The sequence below is a fragment of the Aplidium turbinatum genome, chromosome 1, assembly GCF_918807975.1.
Source record: "Aplidium turbinatum chromosome 1, kaAplTurb1.1, whole genome shotgun sequence".
In the NCBI taxonomy this organism is placed as follows: Eukaryota; Metazoa; Chordata; class Ascidiacea; order Aplousobranchia; family Polyclinidae; genus Aplidium; species Aplidium turbinatum.
The window spans coordinates 29,949,092-29,974,145 of NC_137472.1; the positions used below are offsets into that span (position 1 = coordinate 29,949,092).

Sequence of the window (25,054 nt, forward strand, 5' to 3'; positions counted from 1 at the left end):
ATATCGTATCTTGACGCCTTGTTTTAGATGTACCCAAATAATTCCATGTTTTTTGTATGATACAAAAGGAAAAATGCACATCTTCAGCCAGTGGCGTAGCCAAGGAGGGTTTTGGGGGTTACAACCCCCCCCCCCCTTTGGCACGCGTGTGACGTCACGAATCACGATATTGAGAATGATGCTTTCAGTTTCTATGTCTCTAAAACAAAGTTTGCCTAATTTTAAACGAAACTGCATTAAAAGAGCGAGTTTTGCCAATACCAAACATTCGAATATCTCAGCGAGGAATTAGCAACAAGAAAACATAGAGACTTAGCTTTATTACCGAAAAATGCCCGAGAAAACATGATCTTATCCTTTTGCTATGCCACCGGACAGCACTATTTTACAGGAATATTTATACCCACATTTTTGTTGAAAATGCTCTCAGCATGCACCAAATTCAAAGTAATTTTTAAAAAATTTCTGGGGGAGGCCCCCCAGACCCTCCGCCGCTGGGTGTCGTCTTCAGCTCATTGTGGATCACCAAGTTCTTAGATTTGCCGGTAGTGGATCATGGCCAAAATTATTTGGCCATCCCTGGCCTAGTAGAAAGCAGCATATATAGGCTATACGCTTTTTTTAAATCGCTGATGTTTGCAATTTAGCAGAAATTTGATAGGAGCCTGTATGTTCTGTCTTGGAAACGGAGATTGATTGTTTTTAAAGATCACATTATTACAACTTTTATATGCAGTGTAACAAGCGTATAGGTAGTGACAGCATCACATCCATCCAACAACTTACGGTCATTTGGTTAATTTTGTCTGTTTTCAGTCGTTTTTAATTATACAGTAGGGAAAGGTGGGAACACTTCGGACACCGGGAGAGTTAAGACAAGCACTTTGCCATTTTTTTGTGTTGATGTCATGATGCATGTTGTGATCATAAACGTAACTTTGTTCAATAACCACATTGCTAAATTTGTTCGATAAACAAAGACAGAAATAAGTCAACATTTTCATTGTTTTTTTTATAAGTGAAAAATTATGCTGTGTACGGCACAGCATAAGCTTTCAGAGAAGATGCAGTACAGAGACTGAGCATGCTATTGCAATTGTAATACCCAGATAGCAAAATCCGTCATTACACAGTTACACTGACATTTGAATTTACATGCATAAATTTTCTCTCAATGCCAATGTCTTGATCAGAACATAACCTACCTGGCCAGCATAAAGATCGGTTGTAGGCCTACAGTTTTATTAGATGCCACATTGACTAGCAGTCTTCACAAATAAAATACATAGCCTACATATTATACAAATCACAATTTCTTAAGAAATGAGCTTTAGCCTAAATAGTTTTATTTTTTCTATTCACACTTTTTTCGTTGTGATACGCCTACACTGTTAAGTGAACAGTGTATAAATTTTTACCCCTAGGGGTGGTCTCTTTTCCACCCTATGCCTTTTTAGGGTGGATCTTTCCACCAAAAATGGTACATAATTCCACCCTTGACCAATGGTGGATATTTCTACTTCCAGCAAAATCCACCAAAAACTGTGAAAGCTTCCAAACCCAAGGGTGGTCTTGGTTTTACCTTGTTTTATCCACCCTATACACTTATAGGGTGGATATTTCCACCACAAAATGTGTAAAATTCCACCCTTCATCCAGCCAGCACCCTTCATTCATGCCAGCATCCACTCTCAGGCTGTCCAAATTGCCTATTGTTGCTATTTGCTATTTTTTACTTTATTCCTTTTGCTTGAGGTGGAAATGTCCACTTTCAATTCAGACCGTTTTTTTTTCGCAAAAGTTCCTTGTTCCTGTATTTTTTTAATTGTACATTCTGCCACCCGATCAGCCAGGTTGCATGAAAAGTGTTCCGTATGCAAGTGCTTTTCAACCATTTTTCAGCCACGGAGCACTTTATGCATTAAAATAATCTTGCGGAACACCACACCGGATTTTATAATAGGCTAATGGCATAATGCAATAAAATAAACAATACTGTACAACAACAATTTATTCACTTTCAGTTTTTCTCAATGCGATCTATGCGCCTGTTTGGATGTGCACGAAGTTGATATTCTGGCAGGAATTGCAGAAAGACAAACTTAAAGCTAAGCTGTTGTGATTTTAAATTTTCGACCGGTGTTCCATGGAACACTAGTCCAGTTAATAAATTTCTTGCGGAACACCTGACCATTTTTTAAGGAACGATATAGTGTACTGCGGGACACCGATACATTATATCAACACATGACATACCCGTGTGTTTCTTTAAATAAAACTTGTTACAAAGACTATAGTTATTTCAAATTGCTACTTTTTTCACGCAATAACTTTAGAATGCAATGAACATAAATGTTTATCTTCACTTCCATATTTTTCATGTAGCAGCTAAAATTCAAAAAGGTCTATCTGTCTGAAGTGTCACCAGTCATTCTCTTTCCCTCAATTTTCAGCTGTTTAGAATAATGTGAGTCAGCTCGTTACAAAAGCGTAAGATATTAAACAAAGCCAAACGTTCTTCACACATACGGTTGTACTGTACTTAGAAAAATACAATGCGAACATGCAATGATAGGCTTTAGTTTAGTATTCAGTTGACGTGAATTCACGGAAGATTAAACAAGAAATTGATTTTCACCCATTGAATGCGCTACAGGCAAAAAACTTAAGCTAAATGCAGAACAAGATTGTTTACCTGGAATACAATTACAAAATTACCCTAAGCTACGTTGATAAGGTAGACTACAACAAGACGTTGAAAAAGATAATTAGCTTAATTTCCAAGGCTTCATTAGCCTATATAACAGATATTGCTTTTTCAATAAAAACTTTGCCCAGAATGGTCTATATAGCTCCTCATGGTATTCTATTCCTCAGTTACTATACTTCCTTTTACATGGGAATATGAGCAGGAATCTTCAGTCGTGATGACAATCGAGAAAACTGACTCGTTGCCTCTTGGTAAAGAATTAACAAACGCATGTATCACATTCATATGAGTTGTCTGGTGCGATTTCTTGAGTATTCTTGACAACATAGCCGGCTAGGAGATGAAAGTGGAAGGGTGGCGGTTGCTATCCGACTACAAAAAAAAATAGAGATTCTGGGGAAAATGTCTAGTTATTTGGGCAAATTGCAAAGATAGTTAATTGCGACGTTATTAGAAATATAGACAAACAAAACAAAGTAACCTTAACGGGTTTAACTTGTTGTATTACACAGAGATACAACATAATTAAAAAAAACTGAACGAAATTGTTCATGATAATGCAAAATTTATTAAATTGATAAAAAAAAAATGCATCTATTTATTTCTAAGGAGAGGACAATTCAATACTATACATTCGAAAGTATCTAAACGAATTTGATCAAGACGTGGTAAAATCTCTTATTTCAACCGGAAGCTGTCCTGGCAAATTAAATGGATTAATAAAAGTGCACAAGCCAGGCAATCCCGCGACACCAGTCGTTTCCATGATTGGCACTCCTGAATACAAACTGGCTAAATTTTTAGACAAAATTATGAAACCTTACATACCTACAGTAATGCTTAATTCAACTAATCAATTTATGGAAAGGTTAAAAGATTTTAAATTTCCACCCAATAGTTGCATGGTGAGTTTTGATGTTGTGTCTCCGTTTACTAACGTGCCTCTGAAAGAAACTATTAGCCTACTAGGCTACTATAATTGCTGACCATATTTTCAGTGAAAACCAAACTAATCGACCGCTCATTGCGAAAAAATAATTCATAAAATTATTGCATTTAGCCACAGAAGGCATGTTCTGGTACAACAATAGTTTGTTTCAACAGATACATAACGTCACTATGAGGTCCTCATTAGGCCTAACACAGGCAAAATTGTACTTGGCACATCGAACCAAAATATTTCAATTTTATCGTGATTTTTATCCCAAACTGTATTTACGTTATGTCGATGATATTTTTGCCACTTTTGATGATGATGAATTGTGCTCAAAATTTTTAAATCTCTTAAACTCACAGCGTAAAAATATCGAATTTACACTAAAAAAAATCTAATGATAGCCTATTATCGCTTTTTTGATTTTGAAATTTAAAATAAACACAATTCTTTTAACAACTGGATTTGGCGAAAACCTACCAACATTGACTTGCTTTTAAATTATAACGCTCCGTACCCTAACAAATGGAAATCTGATTTAATCTTGTGTCTTTTATCTCGTGGTCGTTTGGTGTGTTCTGATGATCAGTTTTTTCAGAATAAACTCAAGAAATTGAAAATTATGTTTTATTTAAATGGTATTCTTTTCAATTTTTGAATGAGCCTCTTCACACCACTACGCTGTACAAGGCTGGTGATGCGACGTTGACTGTCCACCAAGGTTAAGCCCAAAAAATATAAATATTCTAAGCACACTACACCAGAACATTACCATCGCTGACAATGCCAAAAACACCCTGGAAGTGTCAAAGCTTACAATGACACAAATTATGGCGTTGATATTGTTGACCATATATGTCAAAAACTTCACCAGAAGATTGCCAGTAGGCTACAGTCTTTTCACACCACTCTTGATTTAACGGTAATAAATGCTGGGGTCCTTTACAAAGAAATAACTAAGCAATGCCATCCCCAGAAGAGTTTCCTTCGGCAGCTGGCTGAGGAGCTAGCTGAGCCTAAAGCAGAAGCAAAACACAACAAGAAAAGGTGGTGGTAGGAAAAAAGTGAAGAAGAAGATGAAGGGACTGGAAAAATGACAAAACAATCCCAAATGAAGAAGAAATATAAAATGAATTGCACAGTGGGCACATGTGGTAAACGCAACAAATCGTTGTGCGGAAAGTGTAGCCTACTGCTGAGTTTTCACGACTTCGCTTGTAATGCAGTGGGCCTAAATTACAGTAGATGAAGTGTAGCCTATCTGGCATGTAGGCTATCCAAGACTTTTTGCATTTTGGTTATATTAGTCGTTTTGCTTTGGTTTTTATTTGAAGCTATTTTACACCCTTGGGTATGATAACCATGGCTAATCACAATGCAAATAAACTAGGCCTACTGATGAAAAAAGCTATCATTATAACCCAAATTCTCAATATCTGTTAAGGCACATGTCACAATCAATGTGCGAAGTCTTACGACGGGCTGCTTGTATCTCGATCGAACGTGCTGTTTTGATTGTAAAACTCTTATGCTATAGGTTATTATCGATTATTGACCTGAAGTAACCTTTGATTGCAGGTCTCTATTATGTAATGTGTTTCCAGAGCATTCGGGACATTCTTTCAGGACAAATCTGGAATGTACTGTTGTTTTTCACAATTGCCGAGTGACGTTTGTCATGACGTCAGAAGGATGTTACCAGTAGATCTGTGATTGCGAAATCTTTATTATGTAACGTGTTTTCTACAACCTTCGGCCCTACGTGACAATCTCGAAGCTTCTTTAAACCTGCTATAAATAGTGGTGTAACTTGCGTAATGGATTATGAGATTATTATGAGTTGATTATGAGAGTTGTGTTATGAGTTGTGGATTGGTAGTTGGTGCAGCAATTGTTGTTGATTGAGAGTTGAGGTAGTCGAGTGCAAGTGGATGGGAATTGGTGCTGATATGAATTGTGTTCGAAATTAGAGTTATTTGAGAAGCCGTTCGTTAAAGTCCTTCAAGAAGTTAGATTATCATTTCATAGTAGAACCATTCGACATTTAATTGACTGCTTTTCGGTTTGACCCATTAAACTACGTCATTGAACCTTCCCAAGTCTTTTTCCTGGTAAGAGATAGAAAGAAATCGTGACAGCACAAAACAACATGGAGTCAAAGTGACTCCTTCAGGCATTGTGGGTAAATCAAAAATCCAGGCATTCAAGTGTTCGGTTGAAAGTGGAACATTAATAGTGAGGCAACACTTCAAGTCCGCATCAGTAACAAACCTGTTTCGATATTTGGTTTTCATGATTAACATGTCTGAAAGTCCTGCTTCACAGCGATAAGTTGATTCATTTTACTGACATGTAAAAAAGTCAATTCAACAGTTAGATCAGAGCAACTGCAGCTCATAATTATTTTGCTTCTTATATTATGCAATGAAAATTTTCAAAGCATAGCCTGTTATTCTTTCAAAAAAAAAAAAGTTTTATTGAAATAAAGCATGAGCTTTCAATAGGTTACAAATAGGCCTAATGAATTTTATTTAAGTGGCTAATAAATTATGTAGGGCTTATAAATTACCACTGCTACCTGTTGTAGTTGAAAAATATATTACTATATTTATTGATAATTACTGTTTTTATCACAAATACATTCCTATTGTTTCATATGCCCTTGTTAGTTTTGAGTACATCTTTGTATTGATGTTTAGATAATGGCTAGCTTTTTTAAGGTTTTGTGAAAGTGAATGGTTTAATCTTACAAGGCAAAACATAACATAATAATCTTTTGGTGAAAGTGTTAAAATGTTATGTTAAAGCTTTTTTTTTCACCCCCAAAATGTTTTGCTCTGTTACGTTACTTTTATGTATAAAAATAATAGGTTAGTGAAATTTCGAATAACTTATGGCTACTGTAATTTTAGAAAAAAAATCGCTTTCAAATCATATGTGATCTTGAAGATCAAGATCGGATTACCAAAATAACATGATCTTGTAGATCAAGATCACTTTCAATATCGCCTGTTGTTCCCTTCAAAAAATGCAGTTTTTGATCAATGATGTTGTAAAAAAAGAAAACGAAGTTTGCTGTAACTTAAGCAATCTGGTTAAAGGTAGTTGGTCTATAGAGTAGACTATTGCTAACTTTTAACTACTCGATCACTGACCTAAGAATTGTAGTAAGTGAGTGCTCTTGCTATTACGTTGGACCTATCAATCGTTGTCGTAATTTGAGTATAACCAAAGCGTCACACCTAAGACGGAGGATTATTAAATTACTGAACCAGCCACAAAAATTTAAATTAGTTTTGTACTTTTCATGTTTTTTTTTTAAAGAACACATTTAAATCATTTTCATCAGATTTTTGTTCATATGAGAAGCTTTTATTCACGGTTTGTAGGTAAATTTAGTTTTCACTGAATTGTATCAATATTTATTGTACCCACCATTTACTCATCTGGCAAGTTTGGTACTGCTGTCTGCTATGAAAAAAAGTTCAAAGGTCTGAAGTCAAACAAATTGCTCCAAATAAATTTAAAAACAAAACTTATGTTTACAAAAAAGGCAGCATATGTTTTCACATTTTGTATATTTGTTTATACTCAGACCTTGAACAATTTTTAGTCTGATTGATTCATTGAGATAAATCACCGTAAATAATCAAAGTCCATACCATAGAGTCCACTTTCTTTAACGCCAAAGTGAATTTAAATTCTGCAGCAATTTTTATCTTATTGATTTTTATTAAGAGCATGATTACAGACAAAAAGTGATCTTTGAGATCAAGATGAGATTACGTTATTGATGTTCCAGATCACGCCCATTTTTGACATTAGATTACTATTATTATCTCAAATTTAAACTTATATTTTAAAATTATTAAAAAATTCACACAACTGTGGCCAAAATCGACTTTTAAACACTTTAATTTTAAGGTACATAAATATACCAACACATGTACTGTAAAAAAATAATTACGCCACAAATGTAGGCAATTACCGATTTAGCAGAATTTATCTTTTCGAATAATTCAAACTTTCCATCGAGGAGTTGAGAAAGTTGGCCCAAGTACTGCCTCGCCAGGTTTCTGTCTCCTAATTTGGGAACGCTTTCGAAATTCTTCAACACGTTATTTTTGACTTTATTGTGAATCTGTCTCAGCTCCTGTGGGTATTTGTATCCTTGGCGGCAAATCTTTGCATAAAAAACAAAGAGGTATTTTTCTTAATTGGAATAAATAGCACTTTTATCGTACTCTACTCTTAAAATTGTCCTTTTGACTTATCTTGCTAATGAATTAATGAAATTAAAAACTTTTATTTGGTGTCACCAGAAAACTGAACACTTTTTAAAAGCACTGTGGATAAACACATTTTACCTGCGTCATTTGGGTGTCGTAAACATCAGCAAACTTGTCCATCGAAGCTAGCATTGTAGCCTTGGCACTTGCCTATTTTCAAATAACAAAGTTATTGAGAACACACTTTTAACTGCTTAAGTCTATTTTAGTCTATTAGCAAGTTTTACAAAAAATAACTAAACAACATTTTTGTTGCTTGAGTGATACTGTATTAGTATAATGTATTTACTGTAAATACAGCATATAAAAACAACACATTCAACGGTAAATATATTGTTTAGTTTATAAACATTAAGCTTAAAATACACAGAGTTTGTAGAGGAAAAAATAAACAATTAAGCTTTAATAAAGGTAGTCTATTTGCATTGTTCGAATCAAAAATATGATATAAAATTTAAATTAGCCCTCTCGCTAAAATACTTTAGTAGTTGTAGAAGTAGAGCAACACTACATAAATATAGGCACAGAGATGGGCAAGATCACCAGTTTTGATGATACTGCAAGCTACAATAATCGATATACCAGCACGTCAATAAATGGGAAATGGTGGCAAAGCGAGGTTTAAAACGTAGCTTCGGTTCAGTTGTTTTTACTTCTGACCATTACAGAAAAAAAAACAATACACGTCAACATAGCAGAAATCGAGAAAAGGTAGAAGCGACAAAACACGACCGTTGAAACGTGCTCGTGACAGAAATAAGTTATTAAGTTGAAAGAAATTTGGCTCGGTCGCAACACCTTCAGAAAAATTTAAGATAGAAAGGGAAATAAAACAAAATAAAGTTACAAGCAAAAATAAAAACAACAACATATTATATTCAGGCAATATCTTAAATAGCCTAAATAGCTTAGCTCAGTGGTTCCCAACCTTTTTTGTTGCGTTCCTCCCTTTGCCTATTTTGGAACTATTCATTCCTCCCCATATTACTAAAAACAAAAAAGGGAGTCCTAAATTTTAGAAACCCTAGAATTTTAATTAAAATGGTTTCTCTACAATTCCCCCAGATTGTAATAGACACCATTATGTTAGGGTTCTAAGACTCTTTCCTCATTCCGATCGGAAGTAAAAACGGGATCAGGGACCGCACAGCCGGCGGTCTATAAAAATTACCGGATAAGCCAGTTTTTGGTTTGGCTTTCTCAAAACCATCGTGTCGATCATCCTCATTTTGCGCGAGCGGAACCCAAGGTATGTGAAGGTTTTTTAGTGGGGTGTTGGCCAGTGGCGTGTTGGCCAGTGGCGTAGCTAGAAATGTTTTTTTGTGGGGGACCAAATATTTGATGGATTGAAGAGAACGACAAAGTGTTTGATTAAAGACATCGCTACCTCATGTGCAGTGGCGTATCCTGGTGGGTTAAGCAAGGGAAGCAATAAAAGTGGTGGGGGGTTAGAGCGTGCCAAAGGCACGCGTATTCTAGGGGGGTCCGGGGGAATGCTCCCCCGGAAAAATTTTGCAAAATTACACTAAAATAATGGATTATAGCGCTTTCTGGAAACACTTTTAGGGTAATATTTGTATGAAATTTATTAGCAAATAAACAGCTATTAACTTATTAAAGGTAGCTCTTGCACACGAACGGGCAATAACTGAAATTCCTCCCCTGAACTCATGAAATTCCTCCCTGGGGAGGAATTCCTCCCCGGTTGGGAACCACTGGTTAGCTGATATTTTTAAGATTTGTATAAATAGACAGTTGCTATGAAGACAGGCCTTAGTATGTTATCAAGAGTGCTGATAATCGTGAGGGGAACACATCTTGATGAGTTTAGCTCATAGCAAACAAGAGCAAGGCAGGCAAAGAAACCCCCACAAAGAAATCCTATCTCGGGCAAAGCCATTTCAAGCGCAATGCACCAGGCCTTGTACGACTCACAAAATAGTTACAACTTGACGGCACGAAACAATGACAAAAATAAATAAAACAAACAAGCAAAAACAACATCATCATCTTGTAGAAATCCAATTATACTCAGGGAAGTTATGTCTTGCAGATATCAAGCGTGCTTTGATATATGATGAAGTTATGTCAATAAGGCGATAATTATAAGACCCCAGCCAGTTAAGCTCATCACCTTCACATCGATTCAACGTCTACAGACGTTGAATCAGCACAAAAATGTATTAGACAAACAAAGAGTATCAGACGAACAAACAGACAAGGGCATGATTGCAGTAGAGAATATTTATATTGCTTCACTTGACGCATAGAGCTGAAAGGAATGTTTGCCATGTACTGGAAGTTTGAAACAAAATTAATTTAACAAAAACACTACAATTTGGGATAATGCTCCTTCTTGTTTGTATAAAATTTTTGGGAAAATCAATGAAATACTAAGGGTTTGGGAAAGCAGGAAACTATTTAAAACTGATATTATACCACAACTACTTTAAACTAAAAGCGTTTTAGTATGTTGTACAAAGAATACACACTGTTAATCAAAAACGTGGAAAACTTTGGGTGGATATTTCCATAAATGAAAATCTTTCGCGGTAAGGGTGCAAAGCGAAAAGAATGGTGGATATTTCCGCCTTTTACAATTTAATCCAGTCTAAGTACTCTAAATACTGTACACACGCTGTTAGTGAAGAGGGTGGAAAGTTTGTTCGAAATTGCTTAAAGGATGGTTATTTCTCGGGGCAAGGGTAAAATGAAAGAATAGGGTGGATTATTCCACCAACCAAAAATTTGTTTCAACATTTCGAAAAAGTGATCACTGTTAATCAAAAGGGTAGACCTTGGTGTGGAAATTTGTTGCGGCAAAGGTAGAAAGCGAAAAAGTGATGGATATTTCTAGTGGCCCAAACCTTTTTATTAATGTGCCTGCCTTTGCACACCTGTGTGTATGACTGTGTAGTTAGGTTTATTGTTAAGAGGACGTTAACTGACTATATGCCCGCTTATGATCTTTCGCTCTCATTCTAACTGGGTCGTAATCTAACCAACAACTGCAAATTACAATGCATTGTTTTGATGTCTTTGACAATTATGCAGATCGAGAATGCAGATCGTTTCGTATTCTGTAGAGGAAACCATGGACGGTTTACCCTTAACTTCGAACGAGCTTAAAACAAAAACGCTTCACGATCCGATCTTAAAATTATTTTTGTTGTATATCCAGAACAGCTGGCCTAAATGATTACCTGACAATGATAAACTGCGTCGCTATGCTTTGCATAAAGACTCTAAGGGGATAGAAATCGATGTAATATTTTTCAACTTAACGGTTTTCCACGAGCAGTATAATTCCGCATTGTTTGCAGGCACAATTTTAAAACTTTTGCATGAAGTTCACTGGGAAATTACCCGAACGAAGCAGATGGCAGTCAGATACGTATGGAGGCCGGAGTTGAATAAAAGGATTGGATAGATATTCAAGTCATGCGGACCTTGCAGGCTTGTCGCAAAAGCTACAGACAAAGAGTACCAAGCATGGCCGAAAACAACAAAGCTCTGGCAGCGGATTCATCTCGACTATATGCTGGACCTTTCTTAGAGAAGATGTGGATGATTTGCGTTGATGCATACTCAAAATATCTTTATGTTTCTATGCAAAACATCGGACAGGCAACCTCTAAAGCAGTGTTTTTCAACCTTTTTGGTGGAACGGAACCCAGTGAAACATCCCAAAAGCTCGAGGAACCCCTGTTCAATAATTTAAGTGCCTTATGCAAAAAACATCGTTTGATTAATAAAATTAAGTTAAAATACTTTTCATAAGAAAACAACGAAAATTCTGGATCGCAGCGAACATGTTAAAGTGTAGCAAATTTATTAGTAGTGGCACACCTAATCAATATTTGTTTATATTTAAACAATATGCATATACCCAAAATAGACTCTCGGATTTGAATGTAAACTTGCGGAACTTTTAGACTTACTGGCGGAACCTTAGGGTTCCGCGGAACCCTGGTTGAAAACCACTGCTCTAAAGCAACGATCAACGCACTAAAACAGATCTTTAGCATAGAAGGCGATTGTCTCAGACAACAGAAGTCAGTTCACGTCCGGAGAGTTCAAGAAATTTTGCTCGAAATTAGGAATAGATCACATCACCTCGCTAGTGTTCCATCCAACTTTAAATGGCAAAGTGGAGCGCTCCGTACAAACCTTAAAAAGGGTAGTGGACAAAAACTGCAAGGAAAAAGTGAGCATGCAATATGCTCATCTGTTAGTACTTACGACGTACAGAAGTACACCTCCCTATGCATCGACTAGAAGACTCCAGCCGAAGTTCTTCATGGGCGCCAGCCAAAAACGCTATTGTCCTTTTTCTAGCCAATCGAAAGAAGTAATTCAAAACAAGCATTTGCATTTCATAACAAGCGAAGCTATGAAGACGGTTCATTAGTTTATGCTCGAAACAACTATGTATCTGGTTCAAAGTGGCAACTGGGTACGGTAATTAAAAGACGGGAATATGTCCTGTACAATGCACGAACGGAACGAGGCGTTTGGAGGAGACACATAAATCAACTCCAGCTTAGGTTTCACAATGTTCATACTGAAAGTAAAAATGACTTTTCTGATTCGAGTAAAGTTAAGGCTGCACCAAGTCCAAAGAAAGAGTCTAAACCGACTGATACCAATGAACATTCTAGGCATAGTAAAGCTGTCCCGCAGAGACACGAACCAGTTCGAAATCGACGTAAACCTTATTTCTATCAAGCTTCGCCAATACGTCTGTTGGTCGTGTGACCCTAATTGTAATATGACCATTATTACAGTGATTTGTTAGAAGCACTATGTTGTGTACGTTAAGCTGTGAATACTTGGTTAGTATCACCCTGCTTTAGCTGTAATGTTCTTTTACACGAGATCGTGTGTCTTGCAGGTTCATGTATGGTGGAATGCCATGTCTTATTTCTATTACTAAGTGTTAATTTATAAGGGAAGAATGATACAGTTCAGTAACGTTAGTTTTGCGTTATGGTTTTGCCTTAGTGCAAGTGCATTGACCGAGTCACATGCGCTTGACTACGTCGTGCCGCACTATGGCTCTGAGTAGTTCCTAGTTATTGCAGCAAGACTTGGTAACCACTACACAGTGATTTGTCACTTGTACACATAGCTCTACTCGTGTTAAGACCTCTTTTCAATTCCTTTACGTTTGTAGGTTTCTGTGTCTATTCTGCAGTAGCCTACCTACAAGCGTAACACCTACAGTACAAGCGTAACAATAGCATATTTGTGAATAAAATACAGTTTACTGAGTTACCTCCAAAACTGTGGTAACATGAGGCATGATTCCGCTTTCAAATACATTGCAATAAGCAGCAATGAAGTTGATCAGCTCAGATCCGGTGACAACGCTTCCATTGATTTGTTTCACAACGATGTCTTTCACGAACAAATGATAAACTAACTCATTTATTTCATCGAGAAATTCTTTGTCAAAATCTACCATAAAAATTAAAATCACTTAAAATATGTAAAATGTCTTTAAGTCAACATGTAAACAAACAACGGAAACATGACAACTTATTACACAACTACAAAATTGTAAACAAACTATTCGTAATTTAATTTTAGTATGTTTTATAATTATATAAAAGGCATTAGGGTATGTGATCGATTTCGATTATGACATATTTCGTGACAGGTTGATTGTATAAATAGAACGTTATCCTCAACTTTATTGCCAAGTTTGCAACATTTCTAGCTTAACAATTTCAATCTCCTATTAACTATTTAATCAAGAAGCTAGTTTAAACTCCAATGGAGTTTCCATAAAACATAAGATTTCCAACTTATGTTAAAATTTAATTTAAAGTATTAGCCACAGTTGCATGCTTTTGTGCGGTGTCGAACCGGTGCCCTTTCAAACGTCGTTCTAGGGCTCTCACCACTCGGCAATGCAGCCGACATTTGTTTCAATAATAGAAGGAAACAAATATGTTACACATAGTTTTAAGGTACTGCCAATTGAAAAAAATATTTACTTGGAGAATTTGAATAAAAAACATAAGTTTGTCAATTCTTAATTCAAAACAGTTCAAAAGAGATACAGTACAAGAAATAGAATTCCAACTGCATGTCATGGATGAGTGCCTTGTTACTGAAAATTGAATCAAAATAGATCCTTGGTAGTTTGAAAGATTTACTTTCTGCACAAAAAGACAAAATCTATAAGATAAACAATTTTACTAAGTGCAAAAATGTGATCAACTTTTCAATGAAAAGTAACCTATCAATGAGCGCTTCAATTCATAAACGCTAAAGTTCACAAAAATTAGCTACCTTTTTAAATAATTAGTTCACTACGATTCTTCGCATTAAATCTCGAAACATGTTAATTAAAAAAGTGAAAAACGCAGATATACTTATCAATTTCAATGGTGGACTACTGGAGTTTCTGATTGCAACAGCCTTCCCAGGGGGGCTGCAGCAGAAACATTCAATGCTGTCAAAGGATTGAAAGATGTTGTTTCTCACACTGGCTAGTTCTCCTATTTGATTGTCATTTCTGAGAAAGCTGCTGAGAACTTTTTTTCCTCCCCAAAACCTTCTGAAATCTGGATCCATATAATCACGAATCAAAAATATCAAATGCTGTAAAACAAAAATATCCTTAAGCTAATCTTCAGTGCTAAAGTTAGCCAATAATATCTCTAAATTTGCTTTGGATTTTCCCGTTTACTGACTGGAATTGATCGCTTTGATTCTAAAATCTTGCATTTTGGTCTAGCGGAGAGTGCTATATGCGAGAGTTAAAAATTAGTATGTCATATTAAATAATTATGGTTTTTTCCTACGCACAAACTACGTGAAAATGCCTGATCTCCATGGATGTCAACACTTAACACTGACCAAACGGCCTGGGCTACTCACGATTTCACTTCAAAAAGTATTCTGGTTTAGTAATTTAGAAGATTGGTAAATATTTGTAAAGACATGTCTTTGAAATACCATGCTCAAATATCACTGATTTAATGCTTTGTTTTGCAATTACCTGATTTTCAAAAATATTGTGGTCTATGTGTAGCTTTACTGAAAATTCTACTTTACTGATTGCAAAATGTAAAGAAACCTTTAAAGTTAAACCCACACCAGGTCTTACTTTTTTCATTTATTTAAGAGTAAGCTATCACAGTATCACATAAAGCAACAGTCTGTCACTGAAGTGACTGATCAGCGAAGAATTCTCAATATCAAGCGGCACTGGTTCAACTCTCGGGTTGTGCGCTTAACCAAGGCATTTCAAAACCAGCTCTCCTTTTAGTGGCAACAAGTAGATAGAATAGCTCACAGACAACTGTACTTCAACAATCGGAAACTTCACTCTGTCAATCTTGATAACCAGGCCTTCCTTAGTGGTTCTCAAACTCACTGCGAGTATGCAAAACTGCTTGGAATAAGCTTTCAAAGAAGCTTTCTCATTCCGAAGATAAAGATTTCAACAATCAAATCATCATTATAGTAAAAGTAAACACATATGAAATTTAAAGGTTTTTGTAAAGTAAACACCAATGTAATATTTTACCTGAAAAGGTTTGTTATTTGATCTTTGAGTTTCGTTTTTTGCTGTACGAGCATAGTCCGTGAAAAGCTGTTAAACAACATAAAATTATGTTAGTGGATAACGATAAACTAAAAAAATAGGTTATCTAAGTTAGGCTGATGAAAGTATATGCAGTAAAACTTACTAAAATTCAGATTTTTCACACAAATCTGGATTTTCATTCGCAAAAGATTACAGTGAAATAATTTTCTTACTGTAAAACAGTGCATGGCAAACGAGGAGTGGTTGATAAATTTTGCTTTGAAACCGTAACTAAGAAGCTTACCACAGTTTAACAATAAATATTGTCACCTATGCTTAACAAGTGATAAACTTCACTGTAAAAAAGCTGGCATTCACAAGAGATTTCATCTAGTTTCTAGAAGGATCAATTTCCATTCATTCTACCGTAGGCTACAATTCGAAGTAAATGTAATTAGGACTAATTTTTGTTATATGAGCAATATGGGGAAACATGTCTGACGTATTGATATTTCGGACAACGTCGATTAAAAAGCAAAGAAGCTATTTTTGTGTTCACTGCACAACACAATAACAAGCCTATAAATTCAAGCATATAGGCTACTGTAATTTCTTACATGCAAATGTTGAAGATCGTTTTCTTGAATATTTCTCATCACATTGAATATTTGCACAGAACTTATCAAAGTACTTAGTGCAAAGATTAAGGAATTTCCTTTCATATCTGACTGATTGTCAAACGTTCCTTGTGTGTCAATAAGAAAAATCACAACTTTCTGCAATATTATGTATTTAGTGTGTTGTAGACTTTTTTTGTTATACACTTTTTAATAAACATTTCTTCATGCTTTCATCTAATGCAGTGGTTCCCAAACTTTTTGTCTTGGTGACCTCTTTTAAAAATTTTCGTAGATACCGCGACCTCCACTTATATTCTTTCCTAAATGCAAGTATACTATTAACAAATAATACAACAAAAGGCAGCACTAAAAATGTTTTTCTTGCATTTATTGACAAATCAATGCGATGATTGACCTTGTAGGTCTGCAGCTATAACCGTCGAATTCGAGGTTGCGTGCTAGGCAGAGCCAGTCTCATGTCGTCTTCCACATCCATTCTATTGCTTTCCTTCGTTTTCATATGCAGAAGAGTTGAAAAACCACTCTCACTTAGATAGGCCTACGTCGTAGCGAAAGGCAGTAACAGGCCTACTTGAAAAGCCAGCTTAGAAATCTGTGGGTATGAATCATACATTTCACACCAAAATTGAGAGAGTGACTTTGTATTGCTGGTTCGCAATTGCCAATTGCTCACTTAAATTAAACAACCAGCATTCCAGTCCCAGTTGAAAATATCCATCATTATAATTTCAAAACCACGAAGCTATTGCACTGATGTAATGTTCAAGTTCTCTCTTCCTCTTACACTACAAATAAATACTTAAACAGACCACAAACTACTAGCACTAGGGCTAATCTCGTTGCTAGGATGTCATTGCGGTGTGTTTACATCACCCGAAACCGCTTTATTTCGGTTTCATTTCTGTTGAAACTACCAGAGATGTACGTATACGCCGCATACTTGCGGCGTAGACTTTTTGTTTACGCTAACGCTTACGGCCACATTTTTTTTGGATAGTTTGCGCTTGAGGCTACGCCGTAAAGTTTTCGCGTTTTTTAGCGCATAGCATCAACGCATACTTTTTATTGTATTTTTTTCGCTACAACACGCCAATACCTTCCAGTGCTGCAGTTGAAAGAATGTTTTCAATGGGCAAAGACATATTGGGACCAAAACACAGCAAAATGTTAGATGAACACTTTCAGATGCTTGTGTTGCTTCGTGGAAATTCAAAATAAAACTTGTTTGTTTCGAGTGGTTTATACCGTGTGAATGTTTGGCAACGATCAAACAAAATTAGTTTACGCTAGTGTATGCGCTGACGCTGACGCCGCCAACTCTTTTTACAAGTTATGTTGACGCATACGGCGTATGGTTTTTCGAATGTTTGCGTTTACGCTGACGGCGTCAATATTTTTTGCATGCGCGTACATCACTGTAAACTACCGACATGAAATCCAGACCGCCACGAATCTCATTTCGGTCATCGCATGCAAACAGACTACGAGTCTGGCAGACTAACAGAAACGGAAAATTTTCATTTCGGGCGCAATGAAACGTCATGTAAACGTCGCCTGGCACATACCACTAGCGGACCGGTACCTCGGCCTACTTACATTCACTTTTTTTGTTGCATGAGCAACAGCTTTGCGACCCCCTATAAAAAGCTCTGCGACCCCCTTGGGGGTCGCGACCCCCAGGTTGGGAACCACTGATCTAACGTAAGATTCAACAAACGCGTTTAAACTTATTTTATTTCGAAATATCTTACTGTTTAAAAATATTAACGGAACTCTTACTAAAAATAATCTTGTCACGAACTGGTACAAAAAAGCAAATATATCGTCCGCATTGCTGAGTGGTGAGAGCCCTGGAACGACGTTCGATAGGGCGTCGGTTCGACACCGCTCAAGAGCATGTGGCTTTGTCCTCAGCAAGACACTTAAAGACACGCCCATTGATTGCGAATGCAGAGTGGCGCTTCTTCGACTATTGCCCTTGATTTCTCTCATTGTTATGAACAGTGCAGTGCTCAAAGGAGAAAGGCTCACGGCCCTTCTTAGGGCTATGGTCTGCTGAACTGAACTGCATAAACAGATGTAGCCATTAAACGGCAAACAGAAAAGCGTTTGACACAAAAATACCTGTCCATTTGCTGCAGCAATCTGAAATGGTTCATTCCACATCCATATTCCTGCAGTGCATCTCTCCCCGCCACCTCTCCAAACAAAATCTTGTTTTATTTCTTCTTCTTTGTTGTTCAACCAGTTCTCAGACTAAAAAAAATGTAGCACAAATGCAAAGCAATCAATTGATAGTTTGATATGGATTTTGTAAACAGCTCTTTTGATCTACAGTACTTTAGCAAAGCCAACAGTACGGTACATAAGCAGATTGCTTTATCATTTAAACTAAACATATTGGGATGCTTTAATCCAGCGGTTTGGTATATATTGTAACTTCTGAAACCAGACTGGTGAGTTTACATTGACAATACGCACAGGATAGGTGTAACCATAGCAATCTATAAGTTATACACAGGTCTTGACAACGTGCAAACTGAAGTCCTGACTGAAGGCCGATATAATTTCGACTTTGAATTCTAAGCTAAATTTACTTTATATCCCTTTGAAATGATAGTTTTGAGAATCAAAATTGCCAAAGTGTGACCACTGAATCTCAAATCACTGCAAAACTTCTAATTTTATGCGCGACAAATGTTTTGGGTTCACCAGTGTTGCCAGACGTTTTTAGATTTCAGAAATCTAATCCGTTATTTGAATAATAACAATAGCATAAAAGTAACTTAAAATCACACGAAATATACATAAAGACTATTTATTAGCTAATACTCAAACTATTAACTTATACTAACGATTTTGGCCACTTACACATCGCTTTCAGTCAAATTTGAAGGTGCACGTTGCCATGGCCTGTGTATTAAGGTCGTCATGAGGGTAACATATAAGATTATATAAACTCATCAGTTCAAAAGCTTAATTCATCACCGTACAATTGTACAAGAACACCTAGAACATTATTAATGAATACGAAACAGTGTGTTAAATTTGTATCAAAAATAAAACCCTGCCTTGGCTATATATGACCCGTTCCTGCATCCAAAAAAAACATACAGTAAATGATTGGCAGAGAGGTGAGAGCTCCTACACGGCGTTGGACACCTCTTGACAGCTTGTCTGGTGAGGCACTTAATCTTTGTTCAGCTACAATTGTGCCATCGCATACTTTGTATGGAATTAATGCAAGAAAAACATAGGCTACATGATTTTTATTTTTAAAAAAAGAATTTTTTTGTTTTAATAAAAGCATACAAAACACCTCATTTACAATTTCAACAATAATTCAGAAGGATTTTTTATTCATTTTCATAAAGAACACGGGTAGTTTTTGCATGTGAATGTTCGTCGCAAACAAGTTGGACTCAAACCACACAGCTTTTCCTAGTGTTATGTTGTTTCCGCTTGTGGTCTTGGTATACACTGGTAAACACAGCAACTACCAACAATCATGATAGGATATGTCTGAGTAGTGTACTATTAAAACGTTTAGATCAATAAAAATCATGCAGAATGTGCACCTATGTTGATTATTATGCAACATATAGCCTATAAAGGTACAATTGTATCTATGCCGCCTGCTAACGTTGTAAAATTATGCCGTCTGACGAAAGCTAATACCATACTTGAAAGGACACAAACAGAAACAGGGTAATAACTTCCTTGCTTTCCTGTTACCACTATGTGTAAGTTGATACGACAAAAACATTTAATGTTTCATCAAAAAGGTATTGCCGTTATATAAGGGGGAGTAAAATTTTGCTTCGCCAAACCGCCAAAACAATAGTTTGGTAATAAACAACTGTCTGAAAAATTATTGTTACAGTATGAAAAGTCAAAATCTTGGCATAAAGGCGTCAGTATTCCAAAAAAAATGTAACAACTATCACCATCACAGCATCTCCAGGCAAAAATAATTACAATGTCACATACCCTTCCCGATTTTAAAAACCGCAAAAAAAAGTTGAGCAAGAGGGATTTTCCAGTTCGAAATACTCCAGCTATGGAATAAACTGCTACCGCGCAGTCAGCTACGCTGTTTTGATTTAAAATCGATTTGATGGCTTCTTTGTCCAACTCGTAACTCTTCCCTTTGCTCGGCTTAAGAATTTGAACTGCTTTGTGTTTTTCTGCAAAATAAATTCTTAAACAGGATATGGTACAGTGCATAAAATTTGTTTTCATTTTTTACTTACAGCTTTTTTTTAAAAAAAAACAATAACTGCAGTATATGTCACACTTTCTAAGTTACCACTTTCCAATAAGATGATAAAAACCACAGCTAAAAAACATTTCAAATATTTAACAAATGCAGGCAACTAAATTTGTAACTAAAATAGTTAAATAAAATATTGCAAAATGAAATAAATTATCAAATGCTATCAATGCTATCTTCCAGCGTAGTAAACATTTCATGGATACAGCATCTCGATACTTCTATATGGCTTAGAGTTACGGCTAGGTGTGTCACATTTTGAAAGGAATTCCTAAAAGATTTATTTTTTTGATCTCCGTTTTTTCAAAAGATAAAAAGCTATATTGCCTGGTAAGTTTGATGTCTCTAAAACCCATTTCTATTCATAAATGTATGCTATAACATATTGTTTGTATATTGTTAACATATTGTAGCAAAATATATTGTTTGCAGCCAATAGCCTACTGTTACTAATAGAAAAATTGTGGTTTTAAATTGTGAAGTTCAAACAAACTCATTGAGTTATTTTTTGCTGTATCTCTGTATCTTCATATCTTTTATTTGTATCTTCGAAATATAAAGAATTATTTTGCGTGGTGTGCCAATGAGCAATGACTATCGGCTCCTTTTTTATAAAAAAAATGATAAAAAATTCAAAAACTGAAAAAATGCATGCATGCAAAGACAAGCATGCAAGACTTTACAGCCTCCAGTAAAGTTTCGTTCGATTGTAAAACTTACCGAAAAGAGAACTTTGAGATTGGAATTGAGAGATAGTTCCAGAAAGTAGCATCCTTACTTCATACGACGGTTATCTAAAAATTAGGAAGAATCAGTGTTTACGGCATCAACAGGAAATCAAATGCGATTTGAATGTGCGATGTTTCAAGTTTTCTAAGTTTAGTGAGCCTAGTTTTAAAACATTACGTTGATCTTTATAAACGCAACAATTGAATGATTTTAAGCAGCGGCGTGCGCAGCAATTGTTGTTTGTGGGACGAGGCTTTGGATTTCATATGGTTGATTGAAAATAGATAGTCTATTATGAGTTATAAAAATGATAGCTTTTATCGTACTTTAAAGATCCAGGTTGGCTATACAGTTTAGGTAGAGAGGTAACATTTTTGTAAACCATAAACAGACTTAACCCAGCAACAACACTACATTTAACATTATAAAACCAAAAAAAACAATAAACGAACGTTTTCGACGAGTCATACAGCCATTATCAAGCCTATAAGAAAATTATTTAAAAGAGTGCTAAAGAATCGTACAGGATCACAGCAAAAATATGGTCAAATTTAAAAATTTGAGAGACTGCTTAACTTGCTCATATAAAATGATAACTGAAAAAATTACGCAGCACAACGAGTCAAGTATTTGAGAGCTAAAATTGTTTAGAGAAGAACTCAAGCAGATTGCGCAAGATGGACAGAATAAGCACAAAACGAGATAGTGACACAAAGCAAAATGCGAGAAGCGAAATTTCTTCAGTTATCATTTTGTGTGAGCAAGTAAAGCAGTCTCTCAACTGTTTAACCCTTAGGCGGTTGGGCTCCTGGAGTCTTGCTCAGTTTGGGGGGGGGGCTGTCGATTCTTCTTATGCTTTAGGGGTGATATCTCTGTTATTTTTTAAGGCACGGTTTCAAAATTTGGGATTCACTTTGTAGAACTATTTACGCAGAGCATATCCGAAAATTAAAACTATGTAAATTTTAGAACTGCTCATATACGTTGAAATGTTAATGTGACTTATGACGTTTGAATTATTTGGTATTTTTTGATAGAGTAATGAAAAACATGCATTGCAATGTTGAGATTAATTTGCATAATCTCAATTTAAATCATTTGATTAACGAGACATGGGCCAAATTAATTGCTTTCATCCAGCTGGTGGGAAAATTTTGAACAATAGAATATGAAATATTTCAGAGGATGTGCTGAGAAATGCCTTATATCTCTCAATTTATAACCTTTATTCGCTCAAAATTTCAGCTCTATAGAGGTGAATAAAAGTTAGGAAAAGTCAAGAAATCTCGTAGTCGCAGCCTCAGTGGTTTTAGAGATACACTTGTTGATACAAAAAAGTTGAATTGACAGCCCCCCCCCCCCAACCTTCAAAGGGTTAAATTTGACAATACTTTTTTCTGTGATACTCCTTGATTCTTTAGCATATCTTTAACATATTTTTTCTTATAGGCTTGAAAAAGGATGTATGACTAGCCTGAAAACGTTCGCTTATTGTTTTTTTGTTTTTATAATGTTAAATGTAGTATTGTTGCTGAGTTATGTCTGTTCAGGATGGCAATGCTAGCGAAGACAACTGAAGAAAGTTTAAAATGTTACCTAAATACACAGCAAGCCGCGGTTCATACAGCTGTATTACAACAACCAAAAGTATAAGTTATAATATGCTTATTGCTTACAATCCGGTTTAATTTTCTTTCAAACAAATGCTATAACGTCATTTCAAGAATAAAAATCCTTTTTTATCAAAGTATGGAAATTTCACTTGATTTTTATCACCTGACAACATGGAGTTGACAAAGATGGTTCATTAAATATATTTACAATTTCAATAAAAAGATTTGTACTTCATAGAATCTTGCATATTTATAACTTCTGGCTATGTTTCAATTGGTACGACAAATGATCTATCATGACGTTTAACCCATTAATGCCCAATGTCCCCGTATGGGAACAAGATTTTGACAGAAATTTTCGGCAAGAATGGAAAACGTATTTGGATATCTTTTGATACATGCATGTCCGTATAGTAAAGTTGAAACTATACTATAATTGCAATTAATTTGTTCTGAGTTGTTTATTCAACCGTTTGTAAAAGTTAAAGTTAAAATTTCACTTTTGGGGGTCGTCACACATTTTGCCCATTCTTTGAAAGATCGAAAGTGAAAACACTACGTTTAAGTTGTAATCTTATTTGCTACCCTATTTAGGTACATGCACGCACATTTTCATGATTGTGCAAAAATTATAAGATATGGTATTTTTACATTCTTTGATGATGTTTCCATATGGGAACATTGGGAATTCGTGATTAATTTAGGGTGGTTCGAAATGATCAAGGTTTGAAATGTTTACGAGTTACGCTCTAAAACTTTTCCATTTGCTGAAATAACACTTTGTGTGAAATATTATTAAAAAACAATAATGTTTAGGGGTAGCCCAAGGCCCATGAAATTTTTGCTTTTCTGACAAAAAATGAAAATTTCAAGTGGCCGTATTATGAAAAATATTGATGCCAACACACAAGCGTTGGGGTTCATTTGCAACAACATGGTGAGCACTGTCGTATGGTACAGAGCAACAATTTCAAATAATATTATGTTATTTTTAAATATTCGACTTTTCAATTTTGATCAGATGTCTTGATAATCTAGTTATTTCTTGACAATCTGTTTATTAATCTGGTCAATCGTGGATTTTAGTATCGAATTCGGTAAAGCATTTACGTACAATTCTAAAAGACCCCAGGGATGGTTTATTGTTTGAACACGTTTGGCACTCGACTTCTTCGAGGCTTTACTCATAATATTCTGCGATCCTCGCCTAAATAGGTAGTTATTTTACCGCAGGCGCCTCCTATCTGCTAAATGTCCACGTAATTTTGTGTCATTTACGTGGGTTTTTTCCTTGCGCAATAAAGCGAAGAAAAATTAATGAAAATTGGCTTCCTTACTTTCCCTTCACTTAATCTAAATCTTCAACCACCGGACGTAAGCCTGAATACGACAAAAAAATGACAAAACAGTCTACTAGGTTAGTTACTAGGCCTAGTTACTTTTTCATCGCGTAATTTAAGAGCCTTAATAAAAATTGCGTTTCCGAGTTTGAAATTTCAGTAACAAAGATTCCCACATTTGAAATCGTCAAATGGCTGCAAGAACGATGAATCATCATCTGCTCTAGCCTACATAACTTTGATAAATGTTATACCACTACACCTTCTTTTGCTCAGCATTTAAGTTATTGATTGCTGAGCGATAGAAGCATTTTACAAGAAAAGCGCAATGCACGTGCACACACACACGTTGCTGAGTGTGTAGAGGTATAGGCTATTGTAGACTTTGTGTGATTGAACAAAGGTCGATTGAAAATGAATACTTTCTATCGTCGTAGCCTACGTCTCTTTGAAATTACTAAACTAAATATTTTGTTTAAGCAAGGTGAAACGAAAAACAACAGTTTTTTGTGGAATATAGAAATTCGATATTATATTGTCAACAATTAGCTTGAAAATTGTTATTTACAGAAAAAATATAACAAAGACAATCTCTGATACCACCGTTACCGAATTAAATTATTAGTAAACCACTCTTTCTATTGCTTAAAGGAAGAATTTTTTTCCTGCAAAACCTGAAAATGTTTTCTAAATTTTTAGTTGTCGCAATTTAAAGCAGTATTTTTTTACCTTTGCGGCTTATTAGTTTTGTAAAAAAATACAAGCATTTTTAAATTGATTTGAGTTGCAACTTTATCAAAAATATACTCTGCCGCCCAGTGATCAGACAGGATTATGCTGCATTAGAAACGTCTTGATGGTAGCTGAAAAAAAAAACGTTATAATTCATATGAAATGCAAAAGGAATTGGCCATCATTGTGAAACTTCTATGAAAAGTTAGAGTCAATGACGCTTAATCGAAGCAAACAATATTGGAGTTGA

General features: G+C 35.5%; 1 protein-coding gene across 3 annotated transcripts; it reads right to left on the reverse strand.

Annotated features, from left to right (window-relative positions):
• Nucleotides 1-2,029: 2,029 nt before the first annotated feature.
• Nucleotides 2,030-22,896, reverse strand: LOC145776756 (atlastin-2-like). Of its 3 annotated transcripts, none has more exons than XM_082587985.1 (11): nucleotides 22,796-22,896; nucleotides 21,111-21,184; nucleotides 20,108-20,304; nucleotides 18,242-18,373; nucleotides 16,094-16,252; nucleotides 15,477-15,542; nucleotides 14,317-14,545; nucleotides 13,212-13,393; nucleotides 8,012-8,083; nucleotides 7,633-7,827; nucleotides 2,030-3,082 (listed from the first exon to the last, which is right to left on the reverse strand). In XM_082587985.1, exons 2-11 carry the CDS (start codon nucleotides 21,160-21,162, stop codon nucleotides 3,044-3,046), a joined length of 1,323 nt encoding a protein of 440 aa, XP_082444111.1. In that variant the 5' UTR covers nucleotides 21,163-21,184; nucleotides 22,796-22,896; the 3' UTR covers nucleotides 2,030-3,043. The 3 variants fall into 3 exon arrangements, with proteins under 3 accessions (XP_082444111.1, XP_082444123.1, XP_082444117.1); XM_082587997.1 differs by having other exon boundaries at nucleotides 22,716-22,814; XM_082587991.1 differs by lacking the exon at nucleotides 22,796-22,896 and having other exon boundaries at nucleotides 21,111-21,796.
• Nucleotides 22,897-25,054: the final 2,158 nt, after the last annotated feature.